The 24154-nt window shown below is 33.7% G+C and overlaps 2 protein-coding genes across 2 annotated transcripts in view; one reads left to right on the forward strand and one right to left on the reverse strand.

Annotated features, from left to right (window-relative positions):
- Positions 1-2182: 2182 nt before the first annotated feature.
- LOC128228929 (uncharacterized) lies at positions 2183-19530 on the forward strand. Its single transcript, XM_052940490.1, has 19 exons — positions 2183-2336; positions 2792-2818; positions 3305-3591; positions 4002-4088; positions 4277-4669; positions 5379-5464; positions 5773-5836; positions 6393-6578; positions 8458-8639; positions 9437-9737; positions 11647-11784; positions 12209-12470; positions 13454-13638; positions 15026-15301; positions 15459-15570; positions 15945-16067; positions 17412-17567; positions 17669-17774; positions 18313-19530. The coding sequence occupies exons 1-19, from the start codon at positions 2306-2308 to the stop codon at positions 18908-18910; spliced, it is 3600 nt and encodes a 1199-aa protein (XP_052796450.1). The 5' UTR covers positions 2183-2305; the 3' UTR covers positions 18911-19530.
- A 2309-nt stretch (positions 19531-21839) lies between these two features.
- LOC128227680 (proline-rich transmembrane protein 1-like) overlaps positions 21840-24154 on the reverse strand; it is a 31346-nt gene continuing 29031 nt past the window's right edge. Inside the window, exons 2-4 of the mRNA XM_052938432.1 lie at positions 23967-24061; positions 22527-22658; positions 21840-22118 (exon numbers count right to left, since the gene is read on the reverse strand). Coding sequence (XP_052794392.1) covers positions 21954-22118; positions 22527-22658; positions 23967-24061 — 392 coding nt within the window. The 3' untranslated portion in view covers positions 21840-21953. The remainder of the gene's footprint in view (positions 22119-22526; positions 22659-23966; positions 24062-24154) is intronic.

Genomic DNA, 24154 nt, shown 5'->3' on the forward strand with positions numbered 1-24154 from the left:
AGAGTACCTTTTGCAAATTTACCAAACTATAAGAATCCCACACAGTCTGGCTTAGCAAATACAAATTTAAATGTTGTTCCATGTCTCTTGTTTGTGATTTTTTGTTCTTGTCTTCTATGTCTTTGGCTTTTACTCTGTGCCATTAAACGGGGTTTATGGTTAAATGTTTGGCTACTGAGCTTATTTCTATAAGTTTTCATATAAGTATTACAACCGTGTGATCATAGCGTTTCATAATGGATAGCATCATTCTACTGAATTAAGGAACAAACAAAGAAACCAATATTAAATATTATTTTACAATATATATTTGCTAAAATCTTCTCCTATATATGTGATTAACATAAGTAAATTTTTGAAAAAATGTGACGTCACATGCCGAAACCTTCCGAGCGAGCAAAACAAATGAAATAAATGGTTCTTAAAATAGCAGGAATCTGCATTGTTTAAAAATAAATCAAAGAATTGAAAGCTTGGTTATGTAAGGAGGCCATATTTAACTTTATTTTTTATCATAAAGAATTCATCCTTAAAAACCAGACGGCAAGTACTCTTTAAAGTATTGCCATTTTATCCACGGCTTGAATAAACCACCAGGTTTATTTCATAATATGGAATTACAACAGCTATAATATAAATGTTTGAATGATCCAGAACATGTTGTTTGGAAACTGTAATACAAAAACGAGATATTTTTGTTTAAGAATGCATTAAAACAAGTCTGAAAAAAATACATATATACATGCAAAGAAGCATAAAAACATTAATTGACTACAACTCATAACAATTAGTCGTAAAACGGAATAAAATCATTAATCATTCCAAGCAGTCTAAAACGTTGTTCTAAAGATATGTGGCGGTAATTGCCTTTATAGTTTTTGAACACAATCTGAAAAGATACCACCCTGAATAAAAAAATACTTCCATAGTATGAAAACCAGTTTCCGTTGTAATGTTTATCTGTGTATAGTATCCCATAGGCACTGGCTCGTTTGGCTTTGAACAGAACCAACATTTAACTTTTCGCTTCTTTGCTAGTCCATTTAATTTCAATCGACCAATGTTGATGATAAAACAATGCTCACGAATCGTGCATTATAGCTTGCGAAGGCAGTCCTTGCCAAAACAGGGGCACGTGATCGGAAATCTCCAATGAATACACGTGCATGTCCTTCCGGCTGGACCGGAACCAACTGAAACCAATTATGGTTAGGCTAATATATTTCCGTATTGTGCTGTATATGGTAGCAAATAAGTCACCAGTGTAGAATTGATTATATATACCTACTGAGATTCATTCGGCAACTCAGTGGCATCAGAATGGCACCTCCCAATTTATAGGACAGTGGATGGGTTAATTTGTAATTATTATGAGTATATGTCCTCGTAAACACCAAAGACTCTTCCATTGAAGCCTGCAAAGTCAATATTTTTCAAAATTACGATGCATTAACAACAAACAATAGTTTGTACACATGTATTACAGATGATCCATGTACAAATGCAAACCTGTTGCCTAACATTGAGAAGCGCTTTAGCGGAATGACTTTAAACACAGGCGATTCAGCTGTCTGCGACTATTACCTATCTGAAGGATGGTACTCCGTGTACGATTACCGAATCTCTGGATCAGCGGAAAGCTGTGGAACTACATATTCGTGGTATAGAACAGGTATACAAATACAGTTACTTCTCTTTATCACCGACAATATCTGACTTACTAGTATATATGTTATGCATATTTAACATACAATGTAATGTAACTAGTTAGTTTATGATCCTTTCTATATTTTTAACCTGGTTTGATTCTGTAGTTGTATCTAAGATCCATCATTGATGCATTAAGTCCACAAGGGTGTCGTTTCATTTAGTTCTCTAAGGTATTTCAGTAAATCTAACAGCACAGGGTTGATCAGCGATGAAGTCTTTGACCAGATAATGTTTTTTGAATTACTCATTATTAAAGTGTGATAAAAAAACCAACGTTCTTTTTTAATGCTAACTCATACTCTGTACTGTGTTGTTCTGGTTATACAAAGTCGGGTCACATTCGAGTCAGTAACATACAAAAGAAGAAATTCCAGATTTTTTTTCGATTTATGATTTGTTTTCATCTGTACATAGTGTATGTTTTGAAGCACTTGATTCATATAACTTGGCCATTTCTTTTACATGACCCCTTCCTGTTTCGGGGAGTGCTGCTGTACCGCTTTGTTCTTCTGACGGAACACTCGCCTGTGTGGAACAAAGAAATATCACAGCTAAGATATGTGGAAATGGAAGATATGTGTTCTACTTGACATCGATGTTTTCATGCCCGGAGGCTTACTGCATTGGTAAGTGCTATTAACATAGATTTACAGGTAAACTATTATTATGAACATTTTAACAAGTTTTAACGTTAGTTAACATCATTTCCGGATAAAAAGGAAGCATTAATTGTCGATCCTTGGTACGTTGAAAAGGCATTTGGTGTGGGAAAGAATAATGTCACTGTTTTGAACGTTTCGAACGTTGGAGGAGGCTTTAAGCTCAATAATGGGACTTAAGGCAGTGAATAACGATGAAAGTTGTAAACAAAATAGAAAGTGGATTTGAATTATATCTACAATTCTTGTTAGAGTTGGTATACTCAAAGTAATGGTGGCCGTAACTATAAACACGGGTTATAATCTTTATATTGTTTCACTTATGTTAATACATATACTGTTGATGGTATGATTTTGAAACCCTAACTCGTTACACCGTGGCGTTTCATAAATCCGTGTTCAAAACGAGTTTTATCTTTCAGAGTCGACATCAGGCAAAATTCCTCAAGGTATGTAAACATTAATACCGTAATGGTGTATCAAGTGTTTTGCTTTGCATTAATTTGGATCAAACTGTATTTAACAACTGCATGAATTTTCAATTTTTTCAAAATGTTAGAAACTATTAGATGCAATTGTGGTCCGTCTTGAATCTAGTAAACACTGAGGACACTAAGTTAAGCATTTCAAACAGCGATTATTATTATCATTGCAATACTTTATTTCCAATCTTCTTGAATCACACTCAAAATGCAAGATTTATTCAAACTTTGCAATGCACAATGCAATTGTGTTGTGTTCGAAAACAGAAACACTCATTACCATTCTAGACACCATATGTTCTAAACTTTGTTTAAAAAAACTATGCCTGAATGACCGGTCTTATAGGTTTTAAACATAAATACTTTTATCACTGTATGTTTCTTTTTTCCCCTCAAAATCGGAGATATTCATCATATTTAAGCAAAGTAAAACTTGAAACTTTATTTTAACAGACGACGGGACAAAGCTGAATGTATCAGGCATCCATCCAGTTATAAGCGCTGATACAGAGTATATCAAAGACGAAAATAATGCCTTGTATTTCTACTGTGACTTTGAGCCTTTAAATAATACGGACTATTATTACAAGGTTATATGGTTGGAAACAAGCAACAGCATTACGTTGACTCAGCTTTACCAACCAGAGCCAGCTAACTACACAACACAAGACCAGTTTCGATCTGAAACAAGATTAAATCATCAACAACTCAAACAACTGAACATTACACTTAATATTAAGGTTTACATATCAATAATTTATCTTATTTAATTCTATGATAGATGACAATTAAACATGAAGGATTGTAAAAATAAACATTATACTAACACTGGGTTTGTATTAAATCTTGGTTTTTAATGGATTTACAAACGATGTAGCTAATCGGACTGTTTGGTATTAATAACAAATTTACAGTCAATGTTAAATGAACAAAATATCCGTGATGAATTTCAATTCCATTGATTAAATCCTTATAGTATGGTTTTGTGAATTCGAAACCTTGAGATCGCTAAAATGGGAATTCATGTAGATGGAAATCTGAAATTGAAATGTTACCAGGGCACTTTCGTTTATATGACAATAACATTCAATAAGTTGAATATTGAATATTGAATATCTGATTTAATCATTATATTTTGACTTTCTTATAGATCACGTGCTCAGTAAATGCACGTCAAGCTGTTCATTCTATAGACAGTGATACACGTCTAAGCGAAGAGCGGTTTTTCGGGATAGAAGTAAGAACTTGATCTATTTACAATAGGAGTTAAGTTTTATGATGAGCGTTACTGTGTACGTGAGGCTTTCTATCAGTTTATACTTCTACATTTGAACTCGATTGTCAACAAAGCTGAGGGCTGGTAAAAAACACGCCCGAATTCCATCGTTAAACTCACAAGGCAAGTACATTTGACTTTTTTTGTAGATTTTAAACACGACCAGCATCACAATTGATTATGACCCAGCAAAGAAAGAAGAGGATCCAGTTTATTTGTCCTTTAGGCTTATGGTGCCTTTTGGAGGTAAACCTGGTTCGAATGGACAGGAAGCACATCTTAATATGAAAAAACTCGATAACAATAATGGCCAATGCAAAGTCAGTAATATGGTATTTGCACAGAAACAAGGAATACCTAAAAGTTGTGGAACGAAATTTACGTTAGAAGACTATCAAAACGGGACAATTAAAAATATAGAACTAAAGCTGATAACAGGCGATTCAACACTGAACTGGAACCAGATGTTTTTCATTTACTTTCAAGTATTTACTATGAAATATGATCCATATCTTAGCGAACTCAACCTGCCGCTTATAAAGGTAAGATATATATCGCATTTTTGCCTCAAACTTTTAATCCTAATGATATAATCAAAATAAATATTTGTTATACCTTAATAAGATAATCAAATGCAGAGAAGAGTCTTTTTTAAGTTTTAACATTGATAAGCATAGTGGAACAAAATAACAATATATCATCAAAAGCATAGGATACATTAATATTATGTGACTATTATGATGACTTTTCTATATATCAAAGTCTTCATAATTTGGAATAGAAAGATCATAAACGATGTTTGAAAAAAAGAGAAAATGATTGTACGTGATTGTTTCTATTTCGAAAAGGGCCAATCAGCCTTTTTGATGATGATAAAAATGATGAGAATGCTCTTTACAGGTTTTAAAGCATAGTATTTTCTTTGAGGTTGTGTATTTTAATTGAAATTAACAGTATTTGGTCTAAGATACATTCGTTATATTTTATCAATTGCATTTTATCATCAGTGTGACACTTGGGTGCATATATTTCACAGTCTTGCACTTACGTTAAAACAAGCTTCCCAATTTTATGGGCACCTTTCAAATTCCTTTTCGCTGAACAACGTTGATAACATACACGTGTTCACTAGTTCTTGCTTTTTATAGCTTAAAATTACAAGTGTGTTTGACATACATATCTTTAATTTATCATATCCATTTAATTTATAATATCGTTTCTGTTAATTCGTGATTCTTTGTTCGAAAACAGGTCACGGTGAAACAAAATCTTGAAACAATGCGAGGGAAATACTGTTACTCATACAACGACCCACACTTCAGAACGTTCGACGGAAGGTAAGATACCATTGCTAATTTACGTTTCGTTCAAACGGAGAATAGTTTGTACGTATGAAAATCGAGTGAAATAAACAATGCACGAGATCTTAAGCAGGTCATTATATCAAGATTACAATTAATTAAGTTCTACAACAGGATAAAGTTTCATAGTAATTTCGTCGTTGTGGCTTTTAGACAGTTTAACTTATTGATTTTAATCGATGTACTCTTGCAAAATGTAACATTGTCCTGTGAACTCAGAATAAGAGTAGTTATTTTACTTAAGATGACTGACAAAGAAATAATGCACGAAATTTATTTTACAGAACGTACGATAACCATGTGCCTGGGACATATATCTTTTACAAAAACAACAGAGATAATGCGCAGGTAAGCATCTATTTTAATTAAATATAGAATACACAGTGTGTCACAATTAACAAAACCTAATTCGATAGATATCGTCTGGATATACATGACAAAAAGATTAACACACAAAGACCAATAATTCGACACTTCAATAATATTAAGATATATATTAACTATGGCCTTGTCGTTGATAAATATTTAGATTGCTCTTCATATTCAATATGAGTCATTTTTTCATGATTTTTATTTCTTACCAGGATAAATTCTAAAATTCCTTTATTTTTCTGTTGATTCATTCATATCCGTTAAATACGTGACGTCATTCTCTGTTGTTGTTTTTTTCATTTCATCAATTTTTAATTAAACTTGAAACCAATATTTGATTGATGAATCTTAAATAAAATATTGTATATCAGCGCTTATGAAATTGTTTTGTTTAACTTTATAAAACAACATACACGATAATTAGTTTTTATATGAAAATGGTACACCAGTTAGTCGGATTTCAATATTCATATAAATGAAAAATAAACAGTTTGCATCATTTGATAATTTATGCTGCTTTTATTTTTTCAAGGTACAGATTAAAACTGACAGATGTGGTATTCGCCCAGCGTGCAACTGTGGCATTGCTGTTAACTTGGGAAGAGATGTTTTTGTGATTGATGCTTGCACACGGCGAAGTCGATTCGACATAAAATTTAAACAATGTAACGATGGCCTACTTAGAGACAAGGTGAAGAAGAGTGGAAGCACTTACAGGGTAGGAAAATATCAATTGAATAAGGGAAGGTTAAGAAATAAGCATACTGTATGTACAGTGATTGTACACCATGAAATGAAATCCAGTTAAAATAAGTTTCGTTACATGTTAAAGGCAGAAACGTTTTACACATCTATATTGTTGTTTAGTTTGATTTGTATTCATATGTTTATTACCAAAGCTCCCAGCTATAAAGTATATTGTTTCTACAGAGCAGTAGCATTTCAAAATATCTGTCCAAATATATGTTTAAAGTAAATTTCACGACTTTTAAGAAAATGTATAACTTACTCGAATAAATAAAAAAGTAAATATGATATTAGGTATTTTGTCGTTGATAATTGTAAACTCGATATTTAGTATAATAAAAGAGTACTTATTAATATGCCAGACGCTTGGCATTCAATGAGTTTAACATACACTAAGGTGCTTTCCTCAGAAGTCGACCATTTATAAATTCAATTGCATGTTGCTTTAAAAAATGTATTTCAATGTATTAGTAGAATATGATTTCATGTGCTTTTATTATGAGGAACATGTTTAAAATCGTACTTCCTTAACTTCACTTATGTTCGTCCAAATACAGCGTGAGCTTTGTTGCATATCGGTATTTACTTAGAGCATTCCTTCGGTTTTTCTCTACTTCTTATGAATGTATATGACAATGAGGTTTTGATATCAGTTTTATGTCTGAATATGGAATACGTAAAACTGCTTTATATGTGAGTTGTTTTAGTTGAAACATGAATGAATCTGTTTCAAGAATAGTTTAATATAAACGAGATGAACGTATGCTCTGACCATGCCTGTCATTCCTTTTCTTATGTATAAAAAAGCAAGAATGTCTGTGAACATATCACTGAAATGCCTCCAAATAGAGATTAAAAACTGCTTTCAACAATAAAAATGGCTTTATTACAAGGCAACCTTTAGAGATGAAAGGTTTAGAATGCGTATTGCAACAATTATCGGCACAACTGAGCACTGAATCAATTGATAATGCCGTACAGGACTTTTCAGAATCTTTTGATTACTACAGCTGAACTGTTACCATGGGACTTTTCTAAAATAAAACAAAACACATTCATACTTATAAAATGCTATTTAAGGAACGAATTCTTTGATGACAAAAATATTACAAATGCCAGTTCAATAGAAATAGTTATCCTGTTATCAAACAGGAACTTTAATATAGTTCAAGTACGTAAGTACATGTATACATTTGTTTAAGAACGATTACTTAATAGATCTCCAAAACTAATATCGCAACGCGTTAGTTCATGAACCAAAACCTGGTATTAACTTCTTTCGTCAAAAACGCTCAACTTATTGTAACACCTAAAAATGAATTTATGTTTTACTCTAGAAACATAGTTGTTTATCAACACTACATAAAACAGGACATTTTGAAATTGTTTGGCTTCCCCACAGCCTTTTGTACTATGGAAGGCCTAAAGCGCACTACATTAAACACGCTGATATCAGTTTTGTTTCGTGTCCGTTTATTGTATAAACGGTAAATGCCGCTTTTCTTTTATTGTATATTTAGTGTCGGGAACTGTTTTTGATATTTTTGTTCGTAGTTTCTTTTTTCTTAATGTATGACATTTTTCTTATTATGTTCTCTATATGTATACACGTGGTAAAGATTTGCATTTCGTGTTAAAGGGCAGGTATTTATTCAACAATATTCGCAGTGAAATTTGGTTCTTTTGTTCTTAATAGAAGTTACGTTTGTATTTAAGATGTTTCTGAAAATGCAATGATTATGAGATCTCTCGTTACATAAACGTTGTTTCTTGATATACATAGTGTAACCATATGAGGATACTATTCTGTAAATTAACACAACTTTTCACCCCAATATTACTCTTTGCAGGTGTTTTTCCCTTCTGGTACGGAAGTCATCATCTCCCTTTGGCATCCACCATGGATGAACATACGAATTATCCCTTCCAGGCTTGATTTTAATCAAACAACCGGCATGTGTGGCTCATTGGACAATAATTGGAACAATGACTTATTGAACAATAACCCTTTGGATCATGGAGCTTCTTGGCGGTAAGTTTAAATAACGCACTGCTGCCTCCTATTCCAGGTAGTGATATTGTAAAACATGTACGAGCATGTCCATGTTGTTAACATGTCATAAACATATTAATTCATATGCCAGCCTGAAAAATGCGATACGAAGATACTTCAAAACGTAATAATTGAGTTCTGTAAAGAAAAGATTATTCTGATAAAATGTCGTACAATATCACAACAATTAAGGTCTACACAAACTAGATAATTCTGCTGTTAAAATCGTTGGTCTAACCATGATCTCCTATCTATTGCAAGTAATACTATATCACACATGAGCATTCAATAGGCTAAATAACATATTTTAAAAATAAAGTTAAGGACACATATTAGACGAACATTTATTAAGAACACCAACATATAAAAAGTTTTTATTACATACAGTGCAAGAAATATAATAGGCTATTGATTGTCACACAATACATCATCATAATAAGTAAATCCTTAACACCAATCAGTTCTATAATTACATTCGCAAGGCTTCATATGCTCGTATTGATAGTATTTGCTATAATCGATCATTTGACCACACTTGGACACTAGATATCAATATGGGTTATGCCAATGATTCATTTTAACAATATGGTTAAATCCACGCATAGACCGGAAAAATAACAAGGACTAAATCTATCAGAGTGCAACTTAATTTTAAGAATTTACACAATTTTTATACTTTGCACAACGTTTTGTTTGTATAATACTCAGTAATGTGTGTTTTGTCGTAGTGTTTTCGTATTTAAAATGCACATGCATTGTGTAATTGAACTTTGCAGAATAACCAATACCCCGGAAGATCTGTTCCTAGACCAGAATTTAATAACATATCAATGGCCAGGTGAAAAGCTGTTTTGTGAATGTAAGAATCAAATGAATGGAACCTTGTTAGAATCCGTTACATGTAATGCTGACGAAGCGAAAAAATGTGCATTTGACAACAGCGTGTCTGCGTTTAATCGGTGTTCACACAGTGAAGGTATAGTATCACGAAGAAGAAGGGGAGAATTAACAGTCGAAGGAGACGTCCATACGTCCGCGAATACCTCTTTTAACGCATCTGAGGAGAATGATAATAAGGTAATTCCTCTTTACATATATTGATTTTAAAAGACAGGACAATTTTCTGAAGACAGTTTTCTCTACTTTAATAATTATTGTTCCTCTTTACATATATTGATTTTAAAAGACAGGACAATTTTCTGAAGACAATTTTCTCTACTTTAATAATTATTGTACGTGGTTGATAGTTCACCAGATGTAAAAAGAATGTTGATGCTAGGCATCAAAGACGCGGCTGAATGGGTTTTATTGAATATAATGCGTGAAAAAAAAACGATACCCAATTTGTTCAATAAAGTCATGTGACAATATGTGACAATATATACAATTGTTAACATTCCGAACAATGACGGTTTAATCAACTTTTTAGATCGTAGTTACTCGGTCTTCTCCGGCATTCGTAAATTATTTACAACAACAACAAAATTAACAACGACTTTTAATGCATTCAGGCAATAATGCTTATAACATAAAAACAGTTTACGAGCAAATAGGTAAACTTTAGCGAGAAGCATAAAAATAAAATGTGAACATAAAGATAAATCATTGTTAACTAGTACTAGTGTCTTTTTCAATTTCAGGTAGAATGCTTATATAAAACATATTGTTATAAACAATTTGATAAAACAAACATTTAAACAAGTAGATCACTAAAGTCCGAGTGTTTGTTTAACAGAAGTTAGATGGAGTAGTATTTATCTAGTCGTGAATATCTTGAGCTAACTCGTGTTTTTGCATGTACTCAATGACCTTACACCCACGTGCTATTTACTACAACCAACTTTCTATGAATGAAAAGTATTATTCATTTGTGAATGAAATTCCAACCGTGGAAATATAGTAAATTATTTAGACTGATACCTTGCATTATCAACGATAAAATTATTGGTGTCGGGTCGATTCGTTTTATTCGTTAGTGTTTGTTTAAAATCGTGTGAATTACGCTTTGAACTTTCATTTTATATCGGTTATATTTAAATTGTGTTAATTTCGTTATTGGGACTTATATTTGTTAGTAAAATCGTGTGAATTAGTGGTAAGGCACTTAAATTTGTAATCAAATGTATAATTTAAACTATTATTCACAATATGCCCGTAAAGTCTCAAATGCTTATTTACTACCACAACGTGTATATAAATCATTTTCACAGAAAGTATGACCGGTGACCAGTCAATATACCAAAACAGAGAGAATAACTATTTTTATTTTCTAAACATTAGGATTATTCGTTTTATATGACTTTTTGGAAGTTTTACACGCATAACGGTTATTGACGACAAAATTTAAGTAAAGTTGAATAAGAGTTGATATCATTAACAAATCTTTTTTTCATAACTAAAATTTATCCGTATTCACTTCCCCATTGACAATTGCAAACATGTATCCCTATAGACGCGGCCAGCCGCGTCTAAGTACGCTGTCCTTGCTTATTGTTTCAAAGCTGCAAATATTTTTTTTTCATTATATGTAAACGTTTCTTGTGTTTAGCGTATCTCGTCGCCTTTGGCCTTTTTGTTCGTCTTGCTTCATAGTGGGTTTGGATTTCTCCCTCTAGTTTTCCTCAAATTGACTCATTAGAAACCTTAATAATTGTACTATGTATCTTTACATTTTATAAGGTTTTGTTAATTTAACCAAAAACGTACCTATATTGGTTAAATTTTACTTTTAAGTGGAATTGTTTCTGTGTGATCATACTATATACGTCAATACCAGTAATGTTACATTAACATAATTTTCGATTGATTTCTGATGAACTTGGTAAACGTTTTGTGTCTATCATCACGTGAATGCATTTGTGCGTTACTGGTTCTGAACCGTTTTAGTGTAAAAAGCTTGTTGTAAAAAGGGTGCCTCATTGGAGTGTGCCTATTCTTACTTAATCAGAATAACAATTATGGTTAATTTAGTGAACTTATTTTTAAGGAAATTGTCGACTTTAGCCAAGAGGAAGCCAGTGCGTTCTGCGAAGAAGCTTTCAACATTCAAGTTATTGAAATCTGCAAGCAGGTTCCTGATTTTGATGTCACAAGCGCTATCAACAACTGTGCTGCTGACATATTGGTAAATGAAAATTAAATTTTAGTTCATTTTATTAAATTCCCAGGCTATCCTTAAACTTGTTTGTGAATGATCGTTCCCTGGAGTGTATTAAAAATATATTTGCTTTAGATGTAATACATAATGTAACAAGTAAGACGTTTTAGAAATGATAAAATGAAAGAAAAAAAGTAAATTCTGTTTGTTTATTTTTGAAACATCATTACTAAGGTATTAAAGCAATTCATGTGAATAAACGTCGAAAACGAAAACGCAAAAAACGATGATGTCACAACACCATGCGGTTTATGCATTATGAATTTCAGTTTAAATATATAAACGATGAAATGTTCAAATATTATGCATGTAATTTCATATGTTGGTAGAATAGGGTTATGTTACTTTTCCACATCTCATTATGTTTGTATTGTTTCGACTTTCATCTCAGGGAACAAATACAACGGAATTTACAATGGCTACTCTCGATGTCGTTGTTTCACTATGTGAGACTTGGATTGAAGCAAACACTCCACCAACTATGGATGAAACAGACAACTTTGTACTCGTTGTTAATGGAACAGAGTATGCAAATCTTACAGATGAAGTACTGCAAACCATAGTTAACCCCGTGTTTACGAATTCCTCATTGCAATTAGTCAAAGAACTGGTATGCCCAGACCAATGTCTTGGTCGAGGGATTTGTGTTAACGGTAAACCTTTTTTTGTTCTTTTAAAAACCAAAGAATTGATTAATTAACGAAACTATTCATAGGAATCCACACTTTGTTGATGAAACATTAAAGTAAAATCTATACTATTGATGTATATGAATCAAAGGAAATTGTCGTCAATCATTCATTTGGTTGACTTATAGATAGGTAAACTTAGTAAGAAATCGATATCAAAAGTAAGAAGATGTATTATTCCATACTGTAAGGCTTATCGAATACATTGAATCCATTGATGATGTTTAAACCGGTAAATCATGTTGTCCTGTTCGTGTTCGAATTTTTGCTTTACTCTCTAGTTTTCAATGCATTATAAAACATAACCATTAGTAATTACTGATATATGCACTTGATGGTGGCTTTATTCCTATTATGGCGGTGATAAATTAAAATCATGCACGCGAAGACAACATAGAGCCATAAAAATCGGAACGGTCAAAGTAATATAGGTAAAAACCGCCTGCTTCTATCAATGGTGATGTACAGTACGCAACTGGATGCAGCCTGCGTTGTCATAACGTGATCTTTCAGCAAAGATGTGTGCTCTTAACGCTCGAAAATCAAAGTTTACTCTTAACTTAATCAAGGTTCTGCCTAATTGTAACAGGAAACCTGATGGATTCTGAACGAATCTCGTTAGTGTTTTCATTATATTTATAACACATCTTTGCGTTTATGAGCTCTTTTAAAGTACGCTTCCCTTTAATTAGGATATCGAGTTTAAATTAAACTTAGATGTATCTTGAATAATATCTTACAAAAGCAAAAGTAGAATATATATTGGGTTGTTCAACATAAAGTCTTTGAATTACAAAGGATTTGCATACTTATGTTGTTGTCTGTGTATAGGTGAGTAATTGAAATTTTGTGTCTTGAATTTTGCGAATAATGTTTCAATGTTGATGAATAGATAAACAATAACAGCATTTATTACACTTTACCTGTTAATTCAAAGTATATTACAGGTACCTGTAAATGCAACGAGACGTTTACAGACCCTGACTGCTCAATTAATCTCCAAGAGGCTCCAAGGATGTTGGGAATTCCAGACAATGGATTGTGCGACCGAGTCCATCGCCTTTGTGAGCAAACGTCTGTCTTTGTATCGAATGTAGCCGAAAATAGTTCCTGCGTTTTAACAGAGATCGAGGTAATTATGAATAACTATTCTTGGTGTGTTGTTTCTCTGTTTGAAATTATAATCTACTTGCGGAGACCCTTTCCTTACCATGTTCTTGCGACTTAAGCGCACTGGATATCATTCTTAATTGTTAGACATGAATATATTTAGACATAATTTTTAAGCTTTTACGTCCACAGATGGCATTAAATTCTGGGTAGCAGATGTACAAAGGTTTTCCTTACTTTGTCCTCAGGGTTGTTATTTATTTTCAAGGAGTGTGTATAATTGGATATGTATTGATGGTTGAAATGCAATAATGAACAACTTTAATAATGACGAGACTAGCGAAACTAAAAATGGTTATGTTTTGGGTTGACGATGACACATTATTCTAAAATGCTAAGGAATACTGAATGGGAATTGTTCCTAACCTTCAACTTGGCAAATGATAATTATAAGCTAGTCAAATTAAGAAACAACCTGACGAAATTACAATAGAAATAAAATTTGAGCGCTTATTGACTTTTCTTTGTAAGTTTGAGTTTATGAAAAAAAATCGAGGCTTGTCTCTTTTACCTTGGACATAACTCAAACCTGTTACGGAATTTCACCTGAAACTAAAAGTTACTCTACCTGTAATTCGCTGCAATTAAACGTTTTGCGTTTTATAATTATTTATATATAATACGTGGTACTGGTCCTGTGCCAAGTGCGCGGATGTGATCCAGGATAAACTCTCTATATTTAAGATTGAGAAATTTATGTTGTCATTTGCTTCAAGTCTGAGCAATACAATATATTGATATATATAAGACCTCGAATGTAATTTAGTCCAACATCTGCTAGTAGAACGAAAAAACATACATAAATTTCCATATTATACAGAAAACTGTATTTTTACTGGAATAATTTTGGCAACTTCCGGCAAAATGAAAAATAGCTAACATAGACCTATGAGGGAATTGTCTTAGGAGAATCATGACATACTACTGTTATTATTTCTTAAATAAATTGTATTTGAGCTGGATTTTAAGGAAATGTATAGGCGCTAGAAATGTCATTTTTTCTAGTCTTAAGTTTGCATAATTACATTCAAATCTATGAAGTAACTGAGTAGTAGTGTATAATTAGAGGACATCGGATTTGCTGCGATTGCATTACTCAACAATAGTGTGTGAAAAAGCTTTAGCGTGAAAGTAATACCAATTTTACTACACCAGCAAAAATAATCGTTCTTTATTCAACGATACTTTAAATAAAAAATACAGTGTTTAAAATGTTCATATAATACCAAGCAGCTAATGTATAGTAGTGTACACACTAAAGAACATATATTACAACCTATTGCAATGTGTTTTACTCAATACTTTTTTTAAGTTAATATATTAAGATTATAACACGTTGATTTCTGCAGGTATCAATTGATGGAACAGTTACCAATCGAACTACTCAAACAGTGTCAGCAAACAAACTCTCACCAACTGAAGTACTGTGTTCTTTACCATCAAGCTCAATGCGTCGAAGACGACAGACAGAGGGAGAATTGCTCAATGATATTGTAGCGGAAGGATACATTATATCTATAACAAATAATGGGTACCATACAAGTGAAGGAGATGTCATCAGCATTTATGACTCTGACTGCGTTCATTGTTTAAACCTAGGCGGGGAAATAAAATGTGATATTCTGGTAATAATTGGCCGGTTTTCATATTCTACGCATACTTATTCAAATTTTATAAAATATATCTTATTCTTCTATTGTACAGTTGTCTTATTTATTTTGACTTATTTCGTTCAGATGTAATAATGATATGCTTACGCAGATACCTTTTTATACATTGCAGACCGAAACCAGATTGTGTGTACATGACAGTTTATGCTATGAACAAAATAGTGAAATAGGTTGTTTTGCATGTCAAGAGTCCAATGGCCTGGTGTCTTGGCATAATATCTGTGGTGTGTATAGATAAATAAACAAATTTATGTATAAAGCCCCGTTTACAATATGAACATAAAATATTTGCTATAATATATAAAACATGACATTTAAGTAACAAACACAAGTTTACGGACTGGGAAGTAGTTGTAAATGACATGTTCATTTATTGATTTCCATATGTATTGAAGAGCTTAATGGCCAATATGGTTCTGAACTGAAATGTACGATTTCAAATTATTACCGATTTTGTATACTAATTGATACGTATATGTTAAACATGTAGACTTCAATTAAATATTTTACGAATTAATTAGAAAACAAGTACAACATTTATAGTCGTTATGCAAATAGAAGTTATTAAGGTTATCGTTTTGCAATACATCTATTTTAGATGGTGAAGTTGGTGGAAAGTGCTTTGCTAACGGTTCTTGTACGTGGGATGCAACTTGCTCTATTTCTTCAATTTGTGAATGCGGGATGGGAAAATCTATAATCGATGGGGTGTGCATACACGGTAAGTGAATAATACACTATCTATACAATTAGAGACAAATGTTAAATCTGAAATCTAATTGACATTATGTAATAAATGTATCTTTTGTCTAATCCGCAGACTGTGCATTTTGGCTGTTTATCTCAAAAGCATGCAAAACCAGGGTGTGTACGTTCACGTGAAAAATGAGCCGTCTTTACTGTTATTTGCAGTGATATGTCCTCGCATTTGATGCGACTTTTAAATCATTGGATTGTTTAAACGTTTGATTCTCAGAGAAATACGAAGATTTCGTTCATGCTTTTCGATGAAATATGGCATTTTAACAGTGAAATAAAAACAGTGAAAATATCAATTTGCAAATAAGGAGTGATAATATCAACTTCAAGAACTACTTTTAAAATCCTTTGAAGTTACTTCCCCTTGATCAAAACAGAACACTGCACTTCAAACCAGTAAATGTTGGCAAAAAAATGTTTAAAATTTAAAGGAATGTTTTATAAATATAAATAAATATATATTTGGAAATTAACAGCTTACCATTTATTACCGGTTATCCCGTTTTTTAAAAGTTTTCTTGATCTTGAAGCTGAAAGTTCGAACATTTGCTTTCATAGCAAACACATTACAGACGAAACAACTGTTCGTATAAATATACTTTTATATCATCGTTCAAACTGTTGGCCATTGTATTACGTAAAACGAGCTTTCCGGAATATTCATACAACAATTTACCGATAATCTGATATTTTTTACCCCACCCAGGCCTCAAAATTTGTTAACAAACTAGCGTGGCATTCACTCTTTACCTGGAAAACAAACCTGTTTTCAAGCGAAACAGACTGGTCTCTGACAGGAAGATGACTGAATATGCATGTATCATCAAACATATGCAGTCTTTAACTAAGAAAAATATTTGAAATCCAATGAGTATCCGCCTTGGTTTTGCTAACACATTTGACTTTCTGATTTTTCATTCATTAAATAGTGGCGTAGTAATTTGGTTTTGAATTCATGCCCCACCTAAATTAAAATATTTTTTTCTATGACACTCGTGAAATAAAATACCATCTTACACTGAAATAAACAAATATCCTCTATATCTTTCACTATTTCTGGAATAAAATGAAAAAATAAGGTAAAAGATCGACACTCATGAAATATCTATATGTAGGTGGTAACTGTAACAAACAATACCCCAATATTTCTTTTTAACTACAAGCATTTTAGAATGCTGTCTACTTTTTCACAGCAAGTATATGTGTTGTTTTCTCTTATATCATCACATAACCAACTATAACCATTACCAACACCATCATTTGTAAACAATAACATAAGGAATGAGCGTGAATATATTCTTTTCAGATGGGCGTGTTGGTACCAGCTGCCTCCCAAACAGTATTTGCCTAGACAGCAATGCCTATTGCTCCAAATCAGATCATTGTCAAACCCCTCCATGTATGGATAGATGCATCTGCAATCACGGGTTTTCTGTGAATGGAAATGACATTTGTGAAATGGGTAGGTAAAATGCATAAGCCTATCCATTTAAAGCAATCTTAAAATATTTGAGTTTCAACATTCATTTTAAAACATAAATATATTATTATTTTATATTTCAGTACAAGAGGATCCCAGTATTGGGAATACAGTTTTACTGGTTGCAATTATTGTACCGACATTTATCTTGTTGGTCATTATTGCTGTTGTATGTTGCGTTTATTTAAAGTAAGTGCAATATAATGTAATTAGAAAAGGAATATTGTGAACAAAATGAATGTTGAATTTGCAAAGCGATGTTCGCCTTAGAACAGACATAGTATTAACATGTGTTACATGGTGATTTTGTCCAAAATTGATGTCCGGATGTCCCAATCATTGTCCAGTCTTTTCTATAACTACTGATCGATATGGCAATGCAGGCATTACAATGAGGTGCAAGGGTTTGCTCCTACAGAATGTATTCGCTGTCTTCAACGAGTTACCAAAACCTCACTTTTCTATTAAGTTATGACGAGTTCGATATAGGAATAAGGACCAATAGTTTCAAAATTATTTTTTAATATGAATTCTGATTCCCAAATTTGTCACTGCTTCGTATCTTAGTATACTGGTACATAAACCATCTAAAATGCATGGATTGGTGCAAGAGACTGTTGTTTACTTTTCTCGAAAAACAAGAGTTCGAGACATTTTACTCATTCCTTACCGTGCACAACTTTTTTAAAGCCGTAACAAACAGGTAAAAAAATCAAACATTTTACAGGAGCAAGAAAACCTCACCCACGGATGTAATCGCACCGGGGCAAGCTGCAAACATACGATTTTCAAGACAAAATACAAAGGTATCTATTCTTCCAAATGAGGAGAAGAATACAAGGCCCAAAAAACATCAACATGCAAGAGAAAGTACACTTGGAAATATTTTTATAACTGATTCAAGTTCCAGTGGACAAGGCTCCCAGATATCTCTCTGGCCAAACGGAGAGAAAAATATAAGGCCGAACATCCCACTATTTGATCGAAGGGGTACCATTGGGAATATTTCTGAAACGGCAACACGTTCTACAAGACAAGGTTCTCAGGTGTCTCTTTGGCCCAGTGGGGAAAACAATACAAAACCGAACACACCACGACTGGATCGAGACATAACCCTTGGAAATATTTTTGTGACGGATACACATTCCACCGGCCAAGGCTCTCAAATGTCTCTCAGGCCTTCTGGGGGGACACAAACAAGACCAAACACCCCGAGCACTGACAATGCGAGTATCCTTGGGAAAATCTTCATAACGGATACACAATCCACAGAGCAAGATTCTCTGATGTCTCTTTTTACAGAAGATGACATATTGTTCTCGTAATCCACTTGATCATTTTTAAGTGAACTCACAGACATGTTTCTTTGGTGATTTTCTTATGTTTTCTCTCATTTGAATTTGTTCCACGTATAATGTGAGTTGTGTTGGGACGTTGTGTATCTCTCCTTGAGATAATAAGCTGTTTTTCAAATTTTGGGGTTAGATTTTCTAAATTTTTCTTTGTTTTAAATCTATTATTCAAACATCAAGGACCCCTTTTTATAGACTACGTGCATCGCAGATAATCGAACCAGTACATTTTCTTTTGTATCTGAGTTAGCAAAAACAGTTTGTGATTGTTGTAATTTGTAAAAAAAACTTGTTTAACAAAATTGTCAACAAGACAAACGTTTTGCCTGTGCTTTGGGTTATGATGAAATTTGGTGACGTTAATTATGGTCATATTGTCCTGTTTAAGTTTGGTCGTCGTAACGTTATGCCCTGTTTACATTAAACGATAAGTTTTCTCTTATGTAGATCAGATCAGACAGGTAAAAAATATCTTATAATTATGAAATTTGGTGACGTTGTTTATGGTCATAATGTACTGTTCAAGTTTGGTCGTCCAATTGGTCATAGGTCACTTATTTATTATGTTACAATAGTGTGTAAATTTCGTTGCATATTCGTCCTGTACTATGTTTTTTTTTGTGATACGCACAATAAAACGTTTGATATTTTGGTAATCTGTTTGTTATATCATTTCCTTTGTTGTAACCTGTATAAAATGTTAAACTTGACACTTCATACACAGGTTGTCTTAAGTCATTTACCAAATCAAACATATGTTAGAAACACGATACTTAGGAAATGCAATAAAATGCTGTTAAAACTCTGTTTGCTTTCCATGTCGGTCGAAGTATAATCTTTACAACAAAAAAGACTGTAAAGAAAGGTTTTCAAAAGAGGTGGTATTGAACATTCTGCTCACAGTACTTCAATCATAAACACTAATATAGTAAATGCAGTTATTTATTTGATACAACGAGTTAAGTACAATCATCTTATGCCTTTATCAACATCTGCAAAATAATGCATTGTTCTATGATGGCGACCGGCATAAGCTATCACGGCTGCCACCTAGTCAATAGTGATGAATCCCTCTCTAATTACAATGACCACAAAACTATATATATATATTAGCGATTCTTCACGCCCGCATGGCGTGGGTCAAATTGCCGACAGGGACGTAGTTGTTGGCCTGAAGAAATGATATGTTTAGTTAAAATGTGTTCTGTTTACCAGAAAAACCAAAATATTTGAAACTGCATTTAATGGTACTGCCATGTTTCTTCCTGGTGGCATAACAACCTTTGACTAATGCTCGAGCTTTTTCTTAATTGAGTTATTACCCTTTACTATTATCCATTTGCTTATGCGGTATTTTGACTAGTTTGTCTTTATTCCTTACAAATGACCCATTTATGTCCTCGCTGTTTCGAAGTATAACTGACCCATATATATTTTCGATTTGAAGTTCACGCTTGACCTTTATCATGTCATATACCATCTTAATTGAAACATTTCGTAGAATAACCCAGCGCATTCTTGAAATAGTAACAAAAACAGAACAAGTCTACGGTGTGATATCAATTGTAATCGTAATATGTTTAGCTAAAAAATCTAATAAATATTTTATAAGAAGGCCTTTTATCAGTCTTATGACTGGTATTTGTATCTTTTAATGTAATTGTTTTCTTAAAAGTTTTCGAATAGAGTCATGTTTGGTTTTCGACTCTAAACTGTTATATCATCTTATATGAGAACCGAACTGATTCTTCAAACAAATCTATCAATTTCCAGTAGTGTTTAATCTGTCTAATAAATATTCTGAAATCCTGTAATAAACTAAGCACACAACTATGTTTGTATACTTAAAGATAAACGTTGGTTTCCAGAAAAGAGTTGCACTAATATAACGGCATATAACATCCTTATGGCTTAATCTATTAATGTATGAACCCGTTTGTGACTTGCCCATCGGAAGAGGAACGGCACTCTGCAACGTTTGTTTTTGAATGTCCTATAATAGTTTAGGAGCTAGTAATAATCCGCCGTGTCAAAGATATTTTACAACTGGCGTAGAACACAAAAAAGGACAAAACATTATCACAACTTAAGGCAATGTATTAAAGACCGTGGTGATGTATGCTTTGGCCTAAGAAGGGTCGCAAGTTTACCGCAGAGGCCAAAAATAATTGCTTACACGTGGTAAGGGTGGTTGGGAAATGTCTGTTTAATTTTATGCCTGAAATGATACTCATATATCTAGCCTATCTTCAATTGTTTTCCGATATTGAGTTAAATAGTTTATTTGACAATAATTTGCGTCTGTTGGGCCTCTCTCCCTGAATCTGCTACTGTTTTACGAACTCATATGGTTCAGTGCGTATTGCCATTGAGATTGGCGCCAAGAACATACCGCTGTTTGGGTAAGAGGGGATATCCTGTGTGAAAGGCCAACACCTTTATCATCATAAGGTCTCGCCCTCAATTAAATGCCCCCCTCTCAAAAGTCGTAGTTAGGAAATAAATAGGATACCGTTTCTTGAATTCGGGACTTTGGGTACAGCCAGTCAATCTATCCCTGTTGAGCGATCGTAGAATATACTTTGACTTTTCGGAGTGAAGTAAACTGGGATTCAGGAATGAAAAGATACAATTGAATATTTTATAACGCCTGTACTGCAGTTATAAGGCCATGAGATCAACGTGGAAATCAGATCGCTCACTGAGGATTGATCAACTGACAAACGGATCGCAAAATTGTAGTAACTGATATTTCATATACTGATGGACGTAGTAAATGAAGCCCGCAAGACAGAAGTGGGTAACATTTTTGCAAAGATAATCAAAGTTTTATATTTCGACAACTTATAGCCTAACGGGCCGAATAAGTCTTAACACTGCAAGTTGCTTTGAAGACAAAACGTTTAACATATTCAAATAGTTTATTATCATTTTTTTATCAATTCATATACATCAATCGTAATATTTGATACAAAAGTAGGTGTGCTATTACAAGACCTGCAATGTAATATATTGTTCAATGGTGGCTTCCAGACAAAGCAGCGGCGGTTGCCACCTTGACAATAATGACGAGCCCTACTCCAATTCCTCCGACCACAAAACTCACGATCATAAATATCTTGGCGCTCCTTGATGCTTGCTCAGCCTCGATAAAATTTCCCGCGGTGACGTATTTGGATGCCTGCAGAAATATATAAAGTAACATGATTTTATTATTGTTGAATTCGACAAGGTGTCTTAATGGTGAATTTACATTATATATATTAGATTTCAGTATAAATATCTGTCAGTTGAAGGATTAAGACGCATTTGGCCTCGCATAAGACGTGATTATTTTTAACAATACTTTTATAGTATTTTGGACACTTACGCCTTACGTTGGATAGATAACTTACTTGTGTCCATCACTGCATAGAAAATAAGGCGGTCAAAAATTTATATTGCTAATAGAATTGCAACTTGACACACCAGACTTTAAGTACAATAATTTGAAATTCATTTGGAGGTTCAATTTGGTTTTAATAAACGTAGCAAATTATTTAGCATTCATCAGAAAACCGATTAATGGAAGAGGTTGGTACCCACATACTTGTAAGCTGAAGAAGATAGCTGCGACTCCCGTGGGCCAGAAACAAAGGCATGACAAGATAGAGGGTATGAGATAGTCAGGTGGACGACTACGTACAATGATGCCTTTGGCTGGCGACGGCTGGGTTACCACCTACCGAAAAAAACAATATAGAATTTTACAACGTTTACTACACTTATCAACGTTATACACATTTGTTTTGTTTTGTTTTGCCAGGACAGCCATTATTCAGATCATGATCGATTCCGTTCCTGGGTAAAAAAACAACAGTGATGTCCACCAAGTACTGCGCAGAAAACAACAGTGATGTCCATCAAGTACTGCGCAGAAAACAACAGTGATGTCCACCAAGTACTGCGCAGAAAACAACAGTGATGTCCACCAAGTACTGCGCAGAAAACAACAGTGATGTCCACCAAGTACTGCGCAGCAAACAACAGTGATGTCCACCAAGTACTGCGCAGAAAACAACAGTGATGTCCACCAAGTACTGAGCAGAAAACAACAGTGACGTCCACCAAGTACTGCGCAGAAAACAACAGTGACGTCCACCAAGTACTGCGCAGAAAACAACAGTGACGTCCACCAAGTACTGCGCAGAAAACAACAGTGATGTCCACCAACTACTGCGCAGAAAACAACAGTGATGTCCACCAACTACTGCGCAGAAAACAACAGTGATGTCCACCAAGTACTGCGCAGAAAACAACAGTGATGTCCACCAAGTACTGCGCAGAAAACAACAGTGATGTCCACCAAGTACTGCGCAGAAAACAACAGTGATGTCCACCAAGTACTGCGCAGAAAACAACAGTGATGTCCACCAAGTACTGCGCAGAAAACAACAGTGACGTCCACCAAGTACTGCGCAGAAAACAACAGTGACGTCCACCAAGTACTGCGCAGAAAACAACAGTGATGTCCACCAAGTACTGCGCAGAAAACAACAGTGATGTCCACCAAGTACTGCGCAGAAAACAACAGTGATGTCCACCAAGTACTGAGCAGAAAACAACAGTGATGTCCACCAAGTGCTGCGCAGAAAACGAATCCCCACGGGTCACTTTTCCGTAGCGTGACATGAAATATGCAAACTAAGCTAAGCTAAGCTATACCATACATGCCCTCTAATAGACCCGGACAAAATGGAATTATTGGTTACATACTCTTCTGAAACAAACATTTTGTGATAACATGTTTCACAACAGGAACTGAATTCACAATTATATCTTTATATCACATTTGTTTTAAAAGATGCAAAGTCTTTGTCTTGTTTGCATTCTTAGAAGTACTTGTTTTGCCAACGTTGATTGACACGTCATCCTAAAATAGTGCTTTATAATAAGGTTTAGTCTTTAAACATTTAAATTCCGTGTATTTTTGACAATTACAGTTTGCGACACAAACTTCCATCAGATGCAATTAGCTGTATACACCCACAACATTGGCCGGTTGTGCTCCGTAGCCCTGATATAACCCGGCTGGTTCCCCCTGTGGTTGATATTGGGGAGGTGCACCCTGGTCGTTCGCCGCATCTGAAATTCATTTTCAATTCCAATAAAACATCTTCATTTAACAGGACTAGTTGATTCCGTGTACTAATTGGTCAACAACATCTTACCAACAAT

The sequence above is a fragment of the Mya arenaria genome, chromosome 3 (genome assembly GCF_026914265.1).
Source record: "Mya arenaria isolate MELC-2E11 chromosome 3, ASM2691426v1".
Lineage (NCBI taxonomy): Eukaryota > Metazoa > Mollusca > Bivalvia > Myida > Myidae > Mya > Mya arenaria.

What these genes read in the sequence shown, in the direction of transcription:
- LOC128228929 (XM_052940490.1), top strand. Translation starts at nt 2,306, where the DNA reads ATGTTTTCATGCCCGGAGGCTTACTGCATTG. An exon ending in AGCGGTTTTTCGGGATAGAA is followed by an intron (nt 4,089 to 4,276) that starts GTAAGAACTTGA and finishes CTTTTTTTGTAG; the next exon opens with ATTTTAAACACGACCAGCAT. An exon ending in AAATAAAATGTGATATTCTG is followed by an intron (nt 15,302 to 15,458) that starts GTAATAATTGGC and finishes TATACATTGCAG; the next exon opens with ACCGAAACCAGATTGTGTGT.